The sequence below is a fragment of the Mastigoproctus giganteus genome, chromosome 2 (genome assembly GCF_048544385.1).
Source record: "Mastigoproctus giganteus isolate SK-2022 chromosome 2, ASM4854438v1, whole genome shotgun sequence".
NCBI classification, from domain to species: Eukaryota; Metazoa; Arthropoda; class Arachnida; order Uropygi; family Thelyphonidae; genus Mastigoproctus; species Mastigoproctus giganteus.
In genome coordinates this window covers 125,412,677-125,436,119 of record NC_143576.1, presented here as the reverse complement: position 1 = coordinate 125,436,119, position 23,443 = coordinate 125,412,677, and the positions used below count along the sequence as shown (strand labels likewise).

At 38.6% G+C, this 23,443-nt stretch overlaps 1 protein-coding gene across 3 annotated transcripts in view; it reads left to right on the top strand.

The window, feature by feature from the left end:
- The first annotated feature begins 14,041 nt into the window (after positions 1-14,041).
- The window catches only part of Rgl (Ral guanine nucleotide dissociation stimulator-like), a 292,275-nt gene continuing 282,873 nt past the window's right edge, over positions 14,042-23,443 (top strand). For all 3 annotated transcript variants that reach the window (XM_090389533.1, XM_090389534.1, XM_090389532.1), the window contains exon 1: positions 14,042-14,092. In XM_090389533.1, coding sequence (XP_090245659.1) covers positions 14,069-14,092 — 24 coding nt within the window. In that variant the 5' untranslated portion in view covers positions 14,042-14,068. The remainder of the gene's footprint in view (positions 14,093-23,443) is intronic.

Below are 23,443 nucleotides of genomic sequence, written 5' to 3'. Positions count from 1 at the left end.
CAGTCTCCCTCCCCTCTCTATCTTCACGCTACCGTACGCCCCACACGTCAAAATCTAACTTTGTCCAAATTACTTTTCGCTCAGATTTTGCCCTCTTAGAGTTCAAGCGCTCTCCCCACGCAATCGATTATTAAATAATCACTATATGTATATATAGATTTATTTTTATCTATTTATTATATATATATATATTTTTTTTATTTTTTTATTATTTTTTTTTTTATTTTTTTACCTTTTTTTTTATTTTTCGAGGTCCTAGCCACTGAAATCTCAGTAAATTAGGTGGCAGGACCTGCCACAGTGAATACAAACTATTAGGTACCTGGTCTGCCTCCATGGCGACGTCGGCAACGTCGGGCCGCAGTATAGGTCTGGCGGCTAAATGGCCAGAAGAACAACGGTACATGACACCCCACATTCCAAGATCTACACACTTTTAAATCTCTGGCCTTTACAGCGAACTGTATCACACCACAATGTAAACTACGCGGAGATGGGGGGGGGAACCCTGGTGCCGTCTGACCCTAAATACACACTTTACTTTTGTCGCCTTGTTAAACCACACACCTGAGCTGGAATGAAGACTGTTTTGTAGAGGAGGGCGAGAGTGCGCCTCTTTAGGCCCCAGTCCCTGCGGACGATCCTACAATTACCCCAAGGTCTTTTTCACTTTCCACTTCCCTGAATGTAGTACCACAGAGTTGGTACGTTTCTCTTCGGTTATCGTTATCCACATGCAGTACTTTGCATTTGTCAAGGTTGAACTTCAGTTGCCACTTCTCAGCCCATTTTCTCAACTTATCTAGATCCAGTTGGAGTAGCATACTGTCTTTACTGTCACTAACAACCCTGCCAACCTTTGTATCATCCGCAAACTTGGACATTATTAATCCTGATATACCTTCATCAATATCATTGATGAATACAGAAAACAACAATGGGCCCAGCACCGAAACTTTGGGAACTCAGGCAAGACAAGTAATAAATAATAACATTTATCCATGAAGAGCAGTGTCCATTGATTACCACTCTCCGTAGTTTCCCACTCAACCATCCGTTTATCCAATGGAGCAACTTACCCTTAATGCCATACCTCTCCAATTTGTACAGCAGTCTTCCATGTGCAACAGTATCAAAAGCTTTTCTGAAATCCAAGTATATGATATCAAAATTATTCTTGACATTCAGTTCCTTTGGGACCACATCATACTATCCAATCAAATTGGTCAGACAAGACCTCTCTTTAACAAACCCATGCTGTATCAACTATTACTGCAGTCTTATCTAGATGGTCCTGAAATGCTCATTTAACCAGTGAACTCCATTACTTTCACCGGAACACAAGTTAAACTAACAGGACTATAATTACTTGTGTCACGTTTTGAAACCCCTTTGTGAATTGGTGATTCACAAATTCACAAAGGGGTGAATTTGTTAATCATCAATTCACAAAGGGGTTTGTGATTTGGTGATTTGCACACGCCAAGTCCATGGGGATGTCCCCTGAGTCCAGGAAAGCTGTCATAATTATGGCTAAGCAGTTACTTCCTTCATTCCTTTGCTGCCTCCTTTAATATAACTGGATAATTTTAAAAATTACTGTATTAGGATTACCCGTAAATGATTACATTAACCCGTATTCGTGTCTGTAAATTGCGTGTGTTCTCTGGTCGATTTGCCTGTTTTGCTGGACGAAAAAACCCCAGTTTCTGAGGGAAAAACCTTGCTATCTACGCCTGAGACCGACTAACTCAGCCACGGAGTGAAAAAAGCCCACTAAAGTTCCTCGCGTTATCGACGGGATTCGAACCCGGGCCTTTTCCACCCGGTGTGGGGAGGACGGTGACGATACCACTGTGCTACCCACGCAGACAATATAACTGGATAGATCGCGGCCACTCCAGATGCCTTCCTTATGTTTAATTTCATCAATTTCTCCTCCACTTTGCTTGCTCTCAGTTATTATGATATCGCTTAGCTGCCTGTTACAGTTTGATAAACATCTGGTATTGCCCTCATTGAATAACTCCTCACGTGTGAATGTAGATGCAAAATACACTGGTGTGCAAAACTTAAGGACCAACACTATTTCTAAAGGTTACAACCACAAAATCTTTAATTAAGGTACAGTACTCTTTACTGATGAGAGTAGATTCAGTCTCAGCAGCGATGCTGGACGTCAGACTAATCCTGCGAGAGGTTGGCAAACGGTATCGCTCCGCAAACATCACTGAAAGGGATCGATATGGACGTCGAGGTGTACTGGTTTGGGGAGGCGTTATCTTGGATGAGCGTACACAACTGCAGAAACTGGAAGGTGGTACTGTAACCGGGGCACGCTTCTGTACTGAGGTAATCCTTTTCCATGTGCATCTATTTCGAGGTGCCATTGGCCCCGAGTTCCTTGTTTATTGATGATAACGCCAAACCCCATCTGCAGCTGTGATTTGCTTTTGGAACGTGAGGACATTGTTCGTATGGATTGATTTGCCCGTTCCCTTCGATCTAAACCTCTTCGACCACATATGGGACGGTCTGGGGAGACGTCTAGAGGCACGTCCACACTCAACAGAAAATGTTCTGTTGAGTGTGGACTGAAGATGGCGCAGACAGAGGATGGACGATGTTACCGCAAGACCTTATCACCAATATTGTTCTAAGTATGGACAGGTGATGCAAAGCTTTCATCGACATTAGGGGTGGCCATATCTCCTACTAAGGACCACCTCTTCCCTTTGTTCCATATTTGGCAGTCATGCATCTGTTGTTGTTGTTGTTGTTGTTATTATGGTTTTTTAGGAGCATTAGCAACTAAGGCCATATTGTTCCGGGGATATGCGGTGGTACTTCTCTGACCTTTCCGCATCTTCTGTATTGGTGGTCACGGGCTCGAACCCCGGTCCTATCAAGAAGCGTGATCCATCTGTATCATGGCAGCCAGTGCTGTGTTGCCATTTTTGAATAAATACCCTCTGTACCGTTTTGTTTCCGTTGTTGTGTCGGTGCTGTTTGTTTCCTTCATCTTTTCTGTATCTCACGAGGTTCCTTTGGTATGCTTTTCCTATATCCAGGCCACTCCTATGAGAAGTTATAGGTGAAAGCCTGACTGTTCCTTAAATTTTGCACATCAGTGTACTCATTCAATTTATCAGCTATTTAAGCATGATCACCAATAGTCAACCCATTTATGTTAAGTGGTCCAATCTGATTCATCACTTTCCTTCTAGGGTTTACACAAGTAAAGAATTCATTGCTGGTTTTCTTTGCATCCTTTGCCAAAGTTTTCTCATAATCTTCCTTCCCCTGCCTAATCTCCTCCTTTGTTCCACTATGACTTGATTACAGACAAACTTATAGCTTCCGTAGGCTTCTGTTTCGCCTGATAATTTCTATGTATCCTAATTATTTTTGTTCTCTGCCACGAGCCTCATTAATTCATCTGACCTCTATTTAAGCCTGAATCTTGAAGAGTATTTCTTAGTTGGAATGAAATGCCTTGTAGCCTCCAAGATTAAGTCCATGAAGGCTGTCCATTTAGATCATCAGTTGATCTCACTGTACAGAATTTAAAAACTGTCTGAGACCCCTGTAGTCAACTTTAGAATAGCAAAAGCCCTTCCCTTTAGCCTTGATAGTAGTTACATCTTTAAGTAATTCCCACATCAGTACATTGTGATCACTGGTTCTTTTATTCTCGAGTTCACTGGTTCTCCAGTGGTTCTTTTATCTGCAAATTCTTAATGCATGAATAATCACTGCTGATAATCAGATCAAGAGTATTACTCCCTCTGGTTGCCTCTCGAACATGTTGCTGTAGAAAACAGTCATCCAATAAATCCACAGAAGTCTTGCTAGTGTGCGAGTGACCAAACCATAATTTCCAGTCGATATCTGGAAAGTTAAAATCCCCATTTATAAGACCTTCTGATTTACTGGCCCACTTTATTTCTCTGCACAATTGCTCATTGTATTCATCAGATTTATTAGGCCTATAATACACACCTACTCTCATTTTTATTTTCCCAGTGCTTAGGTCTCCACAGCCGAGTGATCATTTATTTTATTTATTTTTTTTATTTTTGTGTTTTTGTATGGGCGGCTCCTAGAACAGAAGTTCATCTCCGCCTCGTTGCTCTGTTTAGTTTTTAAAGACTGTCAAGGTAAGGCCGGTGTGTGTGTGTCTCGTAAAAATAAAAATAAATAATTATTTATTTATTTATTTTTTTTATCCAAACCAAATCCACACAGAAATATCCCAGGTTGGATGAAGATAGTTGAAAAGGAAGGCGAGAGAGAGAGAGAGAGAGAGAGAGAGAGAGAGAGAGAGAGAGAGAAAAAAAATTTTTTTTTCATCCCGCACGAGAGAAAGTGATAGGAAAGAAAAACTGTGTTTGTGAGCTTCTGTGCGTGTTCTGTAGCGTGATGTTGTGTTTTGGCCTTTTGGCCACCTGGAAGCAGTGATCACCTGGACGACCTTCCTCCAGGTACTCGTCCCTAGCAGAAGGAGGGCAAGGCCTCCCCTACTATCTGCACGCCCTCCTCCCTGGGGAAAGAGTTCCCAGGGAAGAAAGAAAAACTTGTATATGATGAAGAGAGGGAAGGAGTAAAGAGGAGAAGGACAGTTCCGGCCCAGGGAAGTCCCAATCCAGGATGGATAGCTCGAACAACAACGCAAACAAAAAAAAAAAAAAAAAAAAACAATTTAAAAACAAAATAAAATAAATAAATAAAATAAACGTATAGTGTGTGAGAGAGGAGCTTTCCTGGTCTGGGGAGCCCCAGCTCAGGTCAGACCGCGAAAACAGCCGAGTGGTCAGGAGCGGGAGTGCAGTAGCACACGCTCTTTGAGTAGACCGGGGTTCAAGCCCCAGACTGCTGAATACGGTCGATCTGCCAACCGCACTGGACTAGCATGGCACATTACGGTCCATTTCCCTCAGCATGAATTGTTGAGGAGGCTTCCATCCTGCAGTGGGTTGATAATGGCTGCACTTTACTTTTTTTACTTTAAGTCACACCAAACAGACTCAACATTGCATTGTCCACCAACATCAATTGGATGCACTTCCTCAGATTTAATGTTTCTTAACTACCAGCATAACCATTCCTCCCTTGCTGACTTTCTATCCTTTTGGTACATATTGTGCTCCCCAAATTCCAATTCTGCACTGCTTATGTCTGTGTGACACCACGTCTCTGATATCCCAACAATATCTGCCTTTGATGTTTTGAGCAATACCTCGTGTCTGTGCAGAATTGCAGACACTTTCACATTCAACCCCCAACTCGCGACTTTTTTGAACATTGACCTGTACGTGTTGAGTAAATCTGCAGATCTCTTACTCTTAATGTCATTATTTCCAACGTGTCCAACAATATCACCTTTTTTGCCCTTAAAATATGATATCTGCTCTAAAACGTCATCAACCTTTGCCCTTGGAAGACATACTCTGGTCCTGTTTAACCTATCCTTCTTGCATAGTATATTCCCCGTCTCTCTGACAATAGAGTCAACAACAATAACTAGTTCCTTTGGGACTAGCGCATTCTGCCTTGGAGTTGCCTCTGTGTTGCCTGATTCACAGGACTCAGCTCTGCCGTTGAGCTGGGGTGCTGAGCTTGATGGGCCCTAATTTCTTCGAGAGCATTTACTCTACACCTCAAGCTCTAATAGACGCCCATCATTATGCTGAGTTGGCGCCTAATTTCTTGGCTCTCTAGGCATTTGACACACACACACACAACGACATCCTCTCTGGCTAGATCATGTTCCGTTTCAGAAAGTTCAACAAACATTTCACATTTGGCACAAAGTATTTGAGATTGTGATGCGTTGGAGAAGGGAATCACGAAGAAAGAGAAGAACGATGATATCCAGATTAGGACCCTGGGTTTGCCAAGCCCATTTAAATTGAGAGAATAGAATAGAACTCACAAAAACCCACTATATAGGGAAGCAGAGACCGAACAGGTTAGCTCCGCATCTGAGGAACCCCGTCTTTTTTCTGAATGCCTTCTTTCCTCATCTTCCCTCCACTCCCTCCCCCACTTTTCACTCCATCTGTCCCTCTCATCTCCCCACTTCTGTCAGAGGATGCCTTCCTTCTGCATACTTTTTTTTCCCTTACCATAACCCCTTACCCTTCTTTTAACATTTATTATTTATTTATTATTATTTCTTTATGGGTCCCTTCCTGGGAAGGTCAGGCCACTCCCGGGGTCGACCAGCCAGAGTTTTCTTCCTACTGCCCTGGCCTGTCTCCTCTTGCCAGTGACGGTAATTAGTGGTCAGTGGTATTCCACGGACCCTAGGATGAACGACCAGATGAACCATATAACCCACACTAAGCAAACACGAACGTTACAAACATAAATTATTTGGCCTTGACGGGCACTGTTTTGCTTCACAAGAGATCCGAAGGCAGTGTTGTGGGAAACAACTGGTGCCGCTTATCAAATAACTCTTTGTCACTAGACCCAACAGACTGGCCCGACGCTAGGTACTGGCACGCAAGTGAGGCACTTGGCACAGGTGCCGCCTAAAATATGCGTTGCTAAATGTGATTCTGCATATACTTGTTAAGATACGATACGATTTAGGCGCATGACGAGGATTTGCCTCAGGACAAACGATAGCGACGTTTCTGCTGACAAAATCCCTTGGCAATTCGCAGATCGCCTCAATTGGTAGAATCTGACGAGGCTAAGAGACTACAAGTTATTTCGGAAGTCGTTAAGAAAAACTTCATTTATTGATTTGAAATTATTGCTTTTCTCTAATTTTTAATTTAAATTTAGTAGTGTAGTATTTGTTTGTGATTTCCTGATTAATTTGATGTATGCATATATTTATATTCTGTCTATGGTGGCTCCAGGATTATATCTATCTCCACCCAGAGCCGGCCCCAGAATTTATGGGCCCTCTTCAAGAATTCCTGGTGCAGCAGCATGCTGTCATTAATAACAGTAATGACAGTTTGCTGCTGCAACAGGATCTGAAAAAATTGGGCAGATCGGCTGAAAAGTAGCAACTGAAGTTTAACATTGACAAATGCAAAATACTGCATATGGGTAGCAGTAATCCCAGAGAAATATACCAACTGGGTGGTGTTACGCTCAGGGTAGTGGAGTATGAGAGAGACCTGGGGGTAATTGTGCAGTCAGATATGAAGTTTTCTGAGCAGTGTTCACAGGCTGCCAGAGTAGGTCATGGGGTTTTGTCGATGATATACAGGAATTTTTCGAGCAGGGATAAGGAGGTGATTACCCCCTTGTATAAGGCAATGGTCAGACACACCTTGAGTACTGCGTACAGGTCTGGAAGCCTTATTTTAGGAAGGATGTAGAGTTGCTAGAATGAGTACAGAGAAGGGCAACAAGACTGCTGAGGGGAACAAAGGGGTGTACTTAAGAAGAAAGGCTTAAACTCTGCCAATTGCAGCTTTTGGAGACAACGCACCTGCGAGTCGATCTGATTGAGCGTTAAGGCCTTGAATCGATTGAGGAACCTCAAAGCTGATGGGATTCTTCCTCTTGCTCAGATTACAAAACTGAGGTGGCATAGATTCAAACAGAGAAAGTCAGTTGTAGAATAGATGTGAGAAAATTTGCCTTTAGCCAGCGGGTAGTTGGTTGCTGGAACAAACCTCCATCTGTTGTCGAGGAAGTTGATAGCTTAAATAAATTCAAGACAGAACTACACAAACATTTTTAACAAATGGATCAGTGAAATGGAAAGAGTTTTCTTTTGGCTGATGCTGTATAAGCTTGCTTTCTTGCATCATATGCTTCTACTAATGCTAATTCTAATTATTTGCAGGGCCGTGTTTGTTATTTCCTTACCTCCAGAAATATTCAAGTCGACACACGCAAGCGCTCTTCGAATGACGATGTCGTGGATAACCACACATTAAATCCGACACTGACACAGTTAGCATTAGCATTATTAGAGGCATATGATGCAAGAAAGCAAGCTTATGCAGCATCATCCAAAAAAAAAAAAAAAAAAAAAAGAACCACTTCCATTTCACCCCTCCGTTCGTTTGAAATACCTGTCCAGCTGAGCCTAAAATTTATTTAGGCTATCAACTTCCACGACAAGGGATGGAAGTCTGTTCCACCAACCAACCACCCGCTGGCTAAAGGCAAATTTCTGCACGTCTATCCTACATCTGTCTTTCCTCAATTTGAATTCATGCCCTCTCAGGTGATTATTTTGAGCAAGAGGAAGAATCCCATCAGCATTGAGCATGCTCAAACGATTCAAGGCTTTATACACCTCTATCAGCTTACCTCACTGGTACCTAGTCTCCAGGCACTGTAATTTGCAAATTTAAGCCTTTCTTCATAAGAGCAACCCTTTGTTCCATTCGCTAATCTTGTTGCCCTTCTCTGTACTCTTTCCAGCCGCTCTACATCCTTCTTGAAATGAGGCCTCCAGACCTGTAAACAGTACTCAAGGTGTGGCCTGACCATTGCCTTATACAAGGGAATAATCACCTCCTTATCCCTGCTAGAAAAATTCATTCCTGTATATCATTTACAAGACACAATGAGCTACCCTTGCAGCCCGTCTGCACTGATCAGAGAACTTCATATCTGCCTGCACAATTACCCCCAGTTCCTTTTCATTCTCTACCACTGTCAGTGTAGTACCACAGAGTTGATTCATTGCTCTGGTGTTGCTGTTTCCCATATGTAGTATTTTACATTTGTCAATGTTAAACTTCATTTGCCACCTGTCAGCCAATCTGCTGAACATTTCCAGATTCTGTTGCAGCAGCATAGCATTAGTAGTATCCTTAACAACCCTGCCAACCTTTGTATGCAAACTTGGACATTAAGCTTGATATACCATCATCAATATCATTTATAAATACAGAAAACAATAATGGACCCAACACTGAACCCTCAAGGACTCCACTAATAACATTAGTCCACGATGAGCTGTGTCCATTGATTACCACACTCTGTCTTCTCCACCTCACCCATCCCTTTATCCATAGCAGCAATTTGCCTCCAATGCCACACTGTTCCAATTTGTGCAGCAGTCTTCCATGTGCAACAGTATCAAAAGCCTTTCTAATATCAAAGTATATAATATCAAAGTTATTCCCTCCATCCAGGTCGTTTGTGACTGGATCATAATATCCAATCAAATTAGTCAGGCAAGACTTTCCCTTAACAAAACCATGCTGTATCCGAGCTATAACTGAAGTCTTGTCTAGATGATCCTGAGTGCTTCTTTAACCAGTGCCTCCATTAATTTTCCTGGAACAGAAGTTAAACTCACAGGTCTATAATTACTTGTGTCAGCCTTTGATCCTCCTTTGTGAATTGGGGTTACATTTGCATCTCTCCAGTCTATGGGAACTTCCCCGAGTTCAAGAAAGCTCTCATAATTATGGCTAAGGCTTTGCTTACTTCCCTTGTTGCCTCCTTTAATGTATCTGGATAGATCCCATCTACCCCAGGTGGCTTTCTTGTGTTTATCTTCAACAATTTCTCCTGCACTTTACTCGCAGTTATTACAAGATTATGTAGCTTACTGCCAGAGTTGAATACACTTCTGGCAATCCGCTCACTGAATAACTCCTCCTGTGTGAATGTCGATGCAAAATATTCATTTAGTTTATTAGCTACCTGAGTAGGATCATCAACAGTTGAACCATCGATATCAAGTGGACAAATCTGGTTCATTTCCATCCTTCCAGAGTTTACAGAAGCAATGAACTCTTTGCTGTTTTTCTTTGGATCCTTTGCCAAAGATTTCTCGTAATCTGCCTTCGCCTGCCTAACTTCCTTTGTAACTTGGTTACAGATCAGCTTATATCTATCATAGGCTTCTGTGTCACATGTTAATTTGTATGTATCCCATGCATTTTTCTTCTCTGCCATATGTCTCATTAGTTCATCTAACATCCATTTTGGCGTAAATCTTCAACAATATTTCTTAGTTAGTATGTAAAGCCTAGGTAGCTTCAAAGGTAAGTTCTTTGAATGCTTCCCATTTTGAATTTGCTGTTGGTAACATCTTCAGTTGGTCTCACTGTAAAGAACTTAAATACTGTCTCAGACCACCGTATTCATTTTTACAAAAGCAAAAACCATTCCCTTTATCCCTGATGGTAGTTACCTATTTGAGCAAATCCCACTTCAGCGCTCTGTGATCACTGCCACCTAATTGTTCCTTTAACTGCAGATTCTTAATTCATGAAGACTCACTATTGATAATCAGATCAAGTGTATTGCTCCCTCTAGTTGCCTTCCGAACATGTTGATGCAGAAAACAATTATCCAATAAATCCACAAAAGCCTTGCTAGTGTGTGAGTGACGAACCCACAAATTCCAGTCAATATCTGGGAAATTAAAATCCCCCATTATAAGACCCTCTAATGTACTGGCCCACTCTATTTCCCTGTACAGTTTCTTATTATACTCATCAGAGTCATTAGGCCTATAGCACACTCCTACTCCGAATGCTTATGTCACACCAAACTGACTCGACACTGCACTGTCCAGCGATGTCGACTGGCTTCACTTCCTTGGATTTTATGTGTTTCTTAACTAATAGCATAACCCCTCCTCCCTTCCTATTCTGTCTATCCTTTCTGAAGACTCTGTACTCCCCAAATTCCAGTTCTGCATTCCTTATATCTGTGTGACACCACATCTCTGATATCCCAACAATATCCACCTTTGATGCTTTGAGCAAATCCTCAAATTCTTCAAATTTATTTACCAAACTCCTAGCATTGGTGTACACGCAAGTATACATTCACCTGTTCTTTTTCTTAGCTACCCTAACCCAACCCATGTGTTTACTTGTACCGCAATGACTCCAAGCAGTCTCTGAAATATCTTGCATCTTATTTTCCAGACTTCTGCTCATTCCAATAAAAGCAGTGGAAGAATCACTTTCACCTCTGCCTATATCTATTAGTCTATTAATCTATTAGTTTTTGTATCACCCCAAGGTAGCAGTTTTCCGACACACATAACACTGCCTCGATAGCATCAGCAAATATTCTTGCACCCTTTCTATTTAAGTGTATCCCATCCCTGTAGAAACAGTCTCTCCTGTTAACAAGTACAGTCCAGGCTGAAAAAAATTCTACCCCTTGAGCTTTGCACAATCTTTCCAGGGCCGATTTGATCGACTAGGCTCTCATCATATACTCCCTCCTATCGTGCCTGAGCAGAATTGCAGACACCTTCAAATAACCCTAATTCACGGCTTTTTTTCAACAGTGACCTGTACTTGTTAAGTAATTCTGCCGGTCTCGTACTCTTGACATCATTAGTGCCAACGTTTACAACTGTATCACCTTTTGTGCCCTTAAAAGATGATAACCGCTCTACAACGTCATCAACCTTTGACCCTGGCAGACATACCCTGGTCCTGTTCCACCTATCCTTTTTATACATGATGTTCTCCGTTTCTCTGACAATAGTGTCACCAACAAATACTAGTTCCTTTGGGACCAGCGCATTCTGCCTTGGGGTTTGCGTGATGAACAAGTGCAAGCTCTTGCGTTGATGTGCGCAGCTGAGAGCTTGATGGGCACCTCAATTTAGTTCCTTCGAGGACATCCACCCTGTCCTTCAAGCTCTCAAATAGGCCATAACAACGCTGAGTTGTGCCTGATTTCGTTACACTCCTTGCATTGCGCACACACAAAGACATCCCTGATGGCAATATCATGTCCCGTACCTGATTGCTCCACAAACATCTTGCAAGCAGTGCATTTTAGAAGGCTGTGATTCAGAAGGCAACTGTCCTCCCTCAGTTCTCCTCTGAGCCACAACACTCCCATTAGATTCAGCCTTTTGCTTTGCTGCTCTGGTCATGATTTCGTTTTAATTTCAATAAAATTTGAATTTCAGTACAAAAGTATAACCCTAAACTTGTAACTTGTAAACGTGTATCATGAGACCAATCAGTAAAGTGATGACCAAATGACGCCAATACCATCCGAAGTCGTCCATCAAGAGACTACCCTTACAGAGATGGGATTTACTGACCTCATTCAACAAGAAAAGGAAACCATTAAGAACATGCGGTGTTACTTACAGGAAACCACCGCACTAATCTACTAAGCCATAAGAAAGATAGATAAAAGGCATACAGCACTCAATCTTAACAAGGTCACTCCACTCTCCATGTCAACCATCGGCATGGTGCTAAAGAGACAGAAGAAACAAAGATAGGAGGGTGGGCGAAGATGGCTCTGCATGGCATACTCTACAGTGACCTATATCAAGAAATCCCTAGATATGATGACTTCCAACACGTGGCTCTCGAAAGGGAAGCTCTTACTCGAGACTAAAGGGTTCAAAGTCGGCATTCGAAATCAAGTACCGTAGTCAGTCAACAACAGGAACTACATGAAATGCATTGCCAAGGACCCCAGAGTGACAGATGACACAAGTCGACGAAACCACTGCAACTCGGAACAATCCAGGACAGGATGCAATGTTGTCACCCAGACGGAGTACACTCATAGACATCAGATGCTAGCCCAAAAATACAAGTTGATCAACGAAAACGTGTACCCTATTACAAACACGAACCTCGTGCACAGTGATTCATACTCACAAACTAACCTAGACCATGCCGTAATAAAGGAAAAGACGGCCCCTCACAACAGACCCGACATAATCCTCATCGATAAGATGGAAAATTCTACCTATCTGATTGACATAGCTGTGCGTAATACCAGCTACCTCCAGTAAACCTATGAGGAAATACATCAGGACGCTCACAAACCTAAGTCAAGACGTTAAAGGAATGTCACATATAAAACAAGTAATGACCATTTATTACTGTGTCAACCATCGGCATGGTGCTAAAGACAAAAAACAGACAAAAAACTCCAGAAAACCACAATCCTGAACATCTTAAGACAGTAAGACAGTTCCTCAATCAACAGTAATAATAATAATAATGGTAACCGGACACAACCGAACATCCCATGCACTTGGTATTATTGCCCATCAGGGGGGGCGAAAAAATTCCCATTAAGGAGAAAAAGTTTTATACTAATAACAGTAATAACAGTAACCAGACACAACCAACACCTCATTCACTTGGTACTAGTATCATTGTCTGTCACAGTGGTATCGTCACCGTCCTCCGCACACCGAGTGGAAAAGTCCTGGGTTCGAATCTCGTCGATGACGGGAAGAACTTTAATGGGCTTTTTTTCACTGCGTGACTGAGTTAGTCTGTCTCAAGCGTGGATAGCAAGGTCCCCCCCCCCACAAGAAACTGGGCTTTTTCGTCCAGCAAAACAGACAAATCGACCATAGAACACACAAAATGAACAGACATAAGCCACACAGCACAGCATATGAATTTGAATGTTCGGGTGGCCTAATATAATAGTTTGGTTGGTTGATACCAGTCGGTTGATACCATTCACGGGTCGGAAAAAACCGATAAAGGGAAAAAGTGTATAATAATAATAATAGTAATTTTTTATAATAATAATAATAATGCAAATCATTAATATTTATTGGTTCTAAATAACATTTCGTTGCTGTATGAAATGTATCCCGTCCCAAATTTCACATCTGTCAAATTTTTATTTTGATTTTGAATCAAGGAATCAAGGTGCAGAAAAAAAAGATGATTGTAATTGAAAAAAACTAGGTATTTGAAAATATGCTTCTTAATTTTATCATTATAAAACGTATTCTACTATTACTTCTAAAAATTCCGAAGTGTAATGAGTAATTTTTTTGTTTTGGATCATTTTATTTTTATTTTATATTTCAATTTAGAGTAGCACTGTGCTACAGAGTAGTTACTACTCTACACAGGTTCAAGTTGATTAACTTGTTGCGAACTGTTGGCATTTACGTTATGAGTGATGGTTATTCTTTTTTATTTTATGATTGTTCTCAAACTATGATTTTTTTTTTCTTCAGCCCTCTTCTAGAATATCAGTTTTATGTAGCTCATCCTTCTTCTACCATCTCTTGGAAATGTAATGCAGAAAACAAAACATCAGGATTATAACTTTTGCTTTCAAGTTTGTGTGCCAATCTGGAGGAACTTGAGTAATGAACCCCGTAATTGACGGAGAGGTAATTTTGTTAAGAAACATTGTATTTCTACTTGAGTAATAAAAACTTTTAGTTGTTAAATCAGAAAAAAGTTTATTCTGGTTCGAATTCTCTACAGGTCTAATTTTATATAATGGTATTGTACACACTTTTTCGCGGTGCCATACTTGTATTTTGTTTACTCAGAAAATGGAGTTTCAATTTCTGGTTCCATATGGACTTTTGATCGTAGTGGCCAATAATTACCTAAACTCTGTAATAATTATCAATAATTATTGCGTTATTATGCATGCTTTCCCTCGTTTCTTTCTCACAGAGCTAACACTATGTTTGATACTATACGAAAAATTGCTGGTTATTATATATATATATAAATAATAACTAGCATACATATATATATATTATTATTAAATGAATGTTGAGTATATATATATATATATATAGACAAATGTTTATATTCAGTGTATAGGGTATGGATGCTGACCTGTCAATTGTAATTACCATGGAAAAATTGAGGCCTGTAAGGTGAAGGAGATAACCTGAAATTAAATTAATTAACATAAAAATAAAAATAATAACCATGATAACGATGTTATCTAAAGTAGTGGTTCCTAGGGCTTTAACCACTCCTTTGTTTTGGCTGCCGATCCATTGATGAAGTAGTTAAAGCCCTAGGATCCACTACTTTAGGTAACATCTTTATTATTTTTATGTTAATCAATTTAATTTCAGGTTATCTCCTTCACCTTACAGGCCTTCTCAATTTTTATCAGTATTATATATATATATATATATATATATATATATATATATTATGTTGAATAGAATAACAAGGAAGGGTAAACAAGAAGGCAGAAAAATGCAAAAAAAAAAAAAAAGAGGAAGTAGTAAAGTTTTCTTTCACTTTATATATATATATTCTCACACACATTTGCTATTTCCCAATATGTATTGGGACATTAAATGAAAAATCATGTGGTTAGCAAAAACTCAACCCCCCCCCCCCATCCATCTGTGTTTTATTGACATCAGTAATCATCTGTAGTCTTGCTTTTGGTATGCAAAAATTAGAATCTCTTCTTGCCCTGCCATAAGGTTGTGGATGCTTCTCTGCTTAGATAGGATATCTTGTTCTGGATTTCAATTGTTGTTGTTTTTTTTTTTTTTTTTTTTTTAACAACATCCCAAAGAAAGAAATGGCAGGTTCACCAAATTATACTCTTCATACCAATGTTGTACTGACCATACTTCGTGTTCTGGCATTTTGTCATGCAGAGACAGATATCAGTTCTTGACAAAGAATTTTCACATTGTAAGTAAGGTAGAATTGCTCAGGATGTTTTAATGGACATTTGCATTGAAGGTTTCATTAATGACAACCAGTGAAACAAGTTTAAACCACCTAAATACTGCTGAACTTCATTTTTTAGCATAGTGTAATCTGGATGAAACTGATTTGGGTATATACTACACCCAGGTATATCCAAGTGATGCCTGAAATGTGTAGGGGATTCATTTGTCATAATCCTGTAATGGCCATTACATCCATTCTCTGGATCAGGATAGACAGTGATGTGCAGAAGTAGACTGGCAGATTTTTTTCAGGAATCCAGCTTTTTAAAGACAGCCTGTGATCAAAATTTAATTGTAAAATTATATTGGAAAAACATTACTTGTTCTTAGATTGTCCATAAATTATTTCTTTTTCTGTAATTTGGAGCTCCTACCAAATTCTTCTGTAATTTCCTTCAAAGGTAGCATTAGTAGTAGTAGTAGTAGTAGTGGCATGTGATGCAAGAAAGCAAATGTATGAGCTTATGCAGCATCAGCCAAAAAAAAAAAAAAAAAATCACACCATTCCCTCCAAATGCCTGTCCAGTTCCTCCTTAAATTTATTCAATCTATCAACTTCCACAACGACAGATGGAAGTTTGTTCCAGCAATTAACCACCCGCTGGCTAAAGGCAAATTTCCGCACATCTATTCTACATCTGTCTTTTCTTAATTTGAATTTATGCCCCCTTAGGTTCGTAATCTGAACAAGTGGAAGGATCCCATCAGAATTCAGCGTGCTCAATCCATTCAAGGCCTTATATACCTCAATCAGATCACCGCGCAGGTGCCTAGTCTCCAGCCACTGCAATTTGCAGAACTTAAGCCTCTCTTGGTAAAAGGATCCCTTCATTCCCCTCACCAATCTTGTTGCCCTTCTCTGTACCCGCTCAAGTAAATCTACATCCTTCCTAAAATGAGGTCTCCAGACCTGTACGCAGTACTCAAGGCGTGGCCTGACCATTGCCTTATACAGAGGGATAATCACCTCCTTTTCCCTGCTAGCAAAATTCCTATATATCATTGACAAAACCCCATGACCTGCCCTGGCAGCCTGTCTGCATTGCTCAGAGAACTTCATATCTGACTGCACAATTACTCCCAGGTCTTTTTCATTTTCTACCACCTTAAGTGTAGTACCACACAGTTGGTACGTTTCTCTGGGGTTATTTCTACCCATATGCAGTACTTTGCATTTGTCAAGGTTAAACTTCAGTTGCCACTTCTTAGCCCATCTGCCCAAATTGTCTAGATCCTGTTGCAGTAGCAGACTGCCATTACTGTCATTAACAACCCTGCCAACCTTTGTATCATCTGCAAACTTCGACATTAAACCTGATATACCTTCATCAATATCATTGATAAATATACAAAACAACAGTGGACCTAACACCGAACCCTATGGGACTCCACTAATAACATTAGTCCAAGAAGAGAAGCACCCATTGATTACCACCCTCTGTCTTCTCGCACTTAACCATCCTTTTATCCATTGTAGCAACTTACCCTTAATACCATTCTGCTCCAATTTGTACAATAGTCTTCCATGCGCAACAGTGTCAAAAGCTTTCCTGAAATCCAAATATATGATATGAAAATTGTTTTTTGCATCCAGTTCGTTTGTAACCACATCATAATATCCTATCAAATTTGTCAGACAAGACTTTCCCTTAACAAACCCATGCTGTGTCTGAATTATTGCTGCAGTCTTGTCTAGATGATCCTGCAATGCATCTTTAACCAGCGACTCCATTATTTTACCCGGAACAGAAGATTTTAACCAGTTTTTGATAATATTTAATTTAGACAATATTAATTTAGAAAGTGAAAACAGTTCTTTGGTGCAGTTCAATGTCAGTAAATATTTGTGAGCAGTATGTAAATTTGTATATGCAGCAGATGAAAGTTATTTCAGATTTTATGGTAGCATTTAGCAAAAATATGGAGTTCATCTAGTTGTAACTTTTGTTGCTGTTATAATAAACTGTAAAGGTTTGGCAAAAGCATTAGCGGCATATGATGCAAGAAAGCAAGCTTATGCAGCATCAACAAAAAAAAACCCCAAAAAACTCCCATTTCACCCCTCCCCTGTATGTAGAAATTCAGTAAAGTTAATATATTTGTGCCTGTTAAAATGTTGTTAATATAAATTGTGTAAATAGATGCAGGAGCATTGTTTTTTTTGTTTTGCCTTCACTAATTTTTTGAACCTTCTTAATTTATCGATGCTTGGGATAATTTACTTTTTTGCTTCTAGTCCATTCTGTCAGGCTGCTCATATTTGAGGCTTCAATAGATCAGCTAATGCTTTAAATATATATAAAAATGATCTTGTGATTTTGTAATATAACACTACACTTTACCAGTACAGAGAGTAATAGGAATCTTTCTTTAACAACTCCACCAAAATATCTTTTTACATATATAAGAACAAAGTTGGCTTTCAGCCCAAAACCCTTTTTAGAGCTGAAGGCTAAAGGTCATAGTCCCACTGTATAAGGCAATTGTAAGGCCACATTTGGAATACCGTGGTATGAGACCTCATCTGAAAAGAGACATTGAGCTTCTTGAAAGGGTCAAAAGATAGGCAACTTGCATGGTGAGATTGGCAAAAGTGTGACCATATGAGGTAAGACTGAATATTTGGGCTACAGAGCTTAGCAACCAGGTACCTTGGAGGTGACCCGAGATTGAGGTTTATAAGGCTGTGAGAGGAGTTAGTAAAATGAATGAAGGTAGAATTTTCACTTATAGATAATTCCAGAACTCGGAGGCATAAATTCAAATTACAGGGGAAGAGGTTTAGACTAGATTGTAGGAAGTTTTCTTATAGCCAGCGAGTCGATTGCTGGAACAGGTTGCCTTCACAGGTAGTTGAGACAGACAGTTTGATAGTTACCTATGTGAGGAGGGAAGCAAATAATTTGTATTTTCTTCTCTACTCATTTTTTTTTTTTTTTTTTTCAGTGTAGCAAAAGCCTGTGGCTTCCTTGTTGCTATATTGATGTTATTATTACTATATATTTTTCACCATAATCACTATCACCTTTATTTTCATAAATATCACATATCTCTTTTTTTCATGTCATGTTTTGCAGGCAGTCTTTTTGACAATTTCTTCAGACTGTCCTGTAGCTTACCTTCTTTTGTATTTTCTCTACTGTTATCAGAATCTGCTTTTATTTCTTCAGTACCATTAGAATCTTCATTTTGTAATAAATTAATATTTTCCACTGCACTAATATTGCTACTGTCACATTTTTGTGAAGTCGATGGTGCATTATTTACAAGTGCTACTAAATTGTTTTACTTAATATCTTTAGCCATTTTAATATTTCCTCCAATTTTAATATTTTCCTTTCTTTTGACACTGGACTTACGCTGTTATGATAACTTTTCCATATTATTATCCACTGTATATCTTAAATATTTAACAGCTTGTGGCTCTTCACTGCACATGGCCTTATCTCTTGTAGATACCAGTTGTGTTGTTTCTACAAATTGATTATTAGAAAATCATTTTATACAAAATAAAACAAAGGTAATAAAATACAATTAGTCTCATGTGCTCAGATGACAACTAATGACCAGTATGCACAATGCCATGGTTAGGCCGCATTGTAGATGGGTTTCGAGGCCTTATTTTAGAAAGGATGCAGATCCGCTAGAACAGGTGCAGAGAAGGGCAAAAGCATTGGTGAAGTGAAGGGTGGTCTTACCCTTAACTGAAGAAAGGCATTAGTTCTGCAATTAGCAGCATTTGTAGACTAGGTACTTATTTTTTTGACTGATGCTCTATAAGCTTGTTTTCTTGGATCGGTTGCTATTACTAATACTAATATTAACTCTTATAAAAGATTTTATAAACAATTTTTATAACAGATGACTCAAATTGAGTCATTCTCTCTCTTGCATCCCCTCTGCTTCTGTTTCCACTATGATGTTATGAAACAATATAGTGGACTAGATTTGAGTAATTCTCTCTCTTGCATCCCCTCTGCTTTTGTTTTACTTATATTGTTATGAAACAGTATAGTGTAAACTAACATTGTTATGAAAATTATTTATCTGTTTTTGGTTTGGGAATTTTTTTTTAAGCAGTAGTTTCTAAATACAGTCGAAGCTCTTTATAGGGACCCTCTTTTAACATCCCAACATGTTCTATGTGGTTGTTCCTGGCCAGTTTCTCATTAACCCAGTTCTATTTTACATTCAGTATAATGACCTTGAAAATAAAAGTATTTCTCTATAACGACCATAAATTTCTACCTCTTAATCTGAATTTTTACTTTTTATTACAATATTGGCATTTAAAAATGACAAAACACTTCAAATATATTGAAGTAATTGCAGCCTGACTGTGAGAAATCATTTGTTAAAATTTCCCATGCTCTTTTTTGCAGTGCGCTAATGAAATGAACATCAGCTACAAGTTCATCACATAGTTCGAATGTATGTTTATTGGTATGGCTCCAAGAAAGCGGATAGCTTTACCAATCACAGATAAAATTAGGATTTTGTCAGCTGTAGATAATGATGTGCATTCTAAGGCTGACATCGCCAAACAGCTTGGCATTCCTAAGAGTATTCTGTTCACTATTCTGAAAGAACAGAAAAAGATTGAAAGTTTAGAGAAATCTGCTGCACCGGATAGAATTCGACCACGAAAGGCGAAGTATCTGAATCTTGAAAAGGTACTTTTTGAATGGCTAATGATGATGCATGCGAAATACGTTCTCGTAAATGGTATTCTTTTAAAAGCAACGGCTGAATTGTTTGCACATTGAATGGATATTGAAGAATTTAAAAGTTCAGATGGATGGTTCCAGAAATTTAAGACTCATCATGTCCTGCCTTTCAAAAAAAGTGTGTGGTGAAAGTGCAGCCGTGGACAGTGATGCTACAAAGGAATGGAAGGAAAATTGTTTAAAAAATGTTTTGCTGACATATGACCACAATGACATCTTCAATGCTGATGAAACTGGACTCTTTTTTTTTAAATTTCTACCTGATGAAACACTTACATTTAAAGGTGAGAAATGCAGTGGCATAAAAAAGGCCAAACAGCGGTTTACCGTTCTCCTAACTGCAAACATGACTGGCACACAGAAGCTTCCTCTTTTAATCATTGGAAAAGACCAGACGCCTCAATGCTTTAAAAGTTTGAAGACATTACCAACTATGTATTGAGTAAACCAAAAGGCACGGATGATATCACAAATCTACAAAGAACGGATGAGAGACTTAGATCGTAAGATGAGTGAAAAGAATAGAAAAATTTTTTTGTTTGTGAATAACTTCACCCCTCATTGTCAAGTAAATGACCTACATGCATCACTGTCGAGTACCTACCACCAAATATGATGTCAGTTCTTCAGCCACTTGATCAAAGTATAATCTGTTGTTTTAAGAAAAACTGCCGAAAAATGCTATTAAACAAAATTGCACTGTCTTGAAAGAAAATTCAATGTGAAATCGACATTCTGCAGGCAGTGTATTTATGTGTTTCAGCATGGAATAAAGTTGATGAAAAAGTGATTGCCAACTGCTTCAAACATGCTGGATTTACCTTCTCAAACGATGCAATGTGTGAAGTTTCTATGCTTCTTCCTCTATTAATTGTGAAGAACAGTCTGATAATAGGAAGAAAGTGCTTCATCACCTGAACTTACAGGAAAACTTAAGCTTCAAAGATTATGCAGAAGTGGATGCGATGCAGACCTTGAATGTTTCAGGATATGCATGAACGAAGAGGAACTCATTGCAGATGTAATGGAATCTTCTGAAATTGTAGTGATGAAGATGGAGAGCCTTCTGTGGTTGAACAAGAAGCTTCAGTGAAAGATGCTCATCGAGGATTATAACTTGTACGTCATCTTTTTTTTTTTTTTCTCAAGCACAGCCTAAATGCGAAAGAAACAATTGCTATCTCACACCTTCATAATTCTCTTTTAAAACATACTCTACCATTGAAACAGAATGTTTTGACAGATTATTCTAAAGTATGAAATAATTCTCTTGTTAGATGTTGATAGATATGTAGCCTATGTGAAATTTACAATTTAATTGTAACCTTCTGCACTTTACAATCAATGCAAATGTTTGAAGCAGTTGGCAATCATTTTTTCATCAACTTCATCCCATGCTGAAACACAAAAATATTGCTTGCAGAATGTCGATTTCCATTGAATTTTCTTTCAAGAACACAATCATAATTTACTTGTTTTTAATACTGTAGTACATATAAATAAGATTATACAGTAGACTGTTGAAATAACGGCACATTGAGATTGAATGTTTACATGTAGTGCCGAAGAAAAGAAAACAGCAAGTCACATGATTACTTTTTTGTTTAAAATTGCCATTTTGAAAGTGAATCCTGTACTGATATCACGGATTATAGCACTGTTTTAAATTTATTTTGTAAATTAAAAACCCTCACTATGGCTTCGTAAGTTAATAAATGTCATACAGAGAAGAAAAGAAGAATAATTAAGAACATTAAAGCTTAGTGACAAACTTTATAATAATAGAAAATAGAATCCAATCCTATAACAGTGGATTGTCAACACGTGTATGTTTTTTATGCGCAGCTAATAAAATTGCATTCAGATTACAGAATAGTTTAGGGCAAAAGCCTCAGGTTATGTAGGGAGTTAACTAGTGTACAAGTTAGTGCAATTGCATTCAGATTACAGAATAGTTTAGGGCAAAAGCCTCACGTTATGTAGGGAGTTAACTAGTGTACAAGTTAGTGCAATTGCATCATTTCTGTACGTAGCCAACTACTTGTATATTTCATGTTGTGAATACCTTCAAAATGAGTTATCCTTCTCCTATGGTGAAGCGTTACTTATTCGAGGTAGTGCAATATCATGGTAATGCATTGTGAAGGTATTCACAATATTGAGATATACTTAATGATGCCAATTTATAATTACTTAAGTAGACATCTCTGTAGAAGCAGTCTCTCCCATTAGCAAGCACAGACCACGGTTAAAAAAATTCTACCTCGTGAGCCAATCTCCCCAGGGCTGAATTGATTGACAAGGCTCTCATTATATATTCCCTCCTATTGTGTCTGGGCTGAATTGCAGACACTTTCAAATTTAACCCTAACTCGCAACTTTTTTTCAGCATTGTCCTGTGCTTGTTAAGTAAATCTGCAGAGCCCTTACTCTTAAGGTCATTAATGCCAACTTGTACAACAAATGATGCAATTGCACTAACTTTAGGAAACAGTCTATGCTAAAATTGCTTTCTTAATCTTTCTATTTATTATTAACCGCATTATTTCTGCATTCAGTATATTAAAAATAAAACATTCTAGATAATGGAAAAATCGAAATGACAGCATCAAAATAATCAGTTGACGTGATATTGCACTATCTTGTTGTGATGGTATTCACAATATGAGATATACTTAATGATGCCAATTTATAACTACTTAAGTAGTTGGCTATGTACTGAAATGATGCAATTGCACTAACTTGTACCTTAGTTAAACTCGTTACATAACCCGAGGCTTTAGCCCTAAACTATACCGTTGTAATTAAATTGAACAGCTAAGTTTTGTGACTGTAAAACTCTAGAGTTTATTAAATGTTCTATAAAGTTAAAATCTTAGTAATTAACTGATAAGGAGATAACTATACAGTATTTACTTTTTATTTGTATTAATCACAGAAAAAAGAAAATTCGTGTAAATGAAGACAAAAATCGAACATTCCTTAAACTCTTTTTATTCACTGTGTATATTAACCAACTTTTTTTTTTCATACATGTACACATCTGTGATACCTTCTAATGTGTTTTACTTTTTTTTTTCATACATGTACACATCTGTGGTACCTTCTAATGTGTTCTCTACTTGTATCAGTAATGTGTCACAGTTGGAGTGTGAAGTTGTGAACGGTGTTTCCTTTGACATGAAAATTTCATCTTCACTTGCATTTTTTTTTTTTTTTTTTTTTTCAGCACAGGAATGGTTGTGGATTTTTCTGAAATACTCCGTCTTTGAGATAACCCCAGAGATAAAAA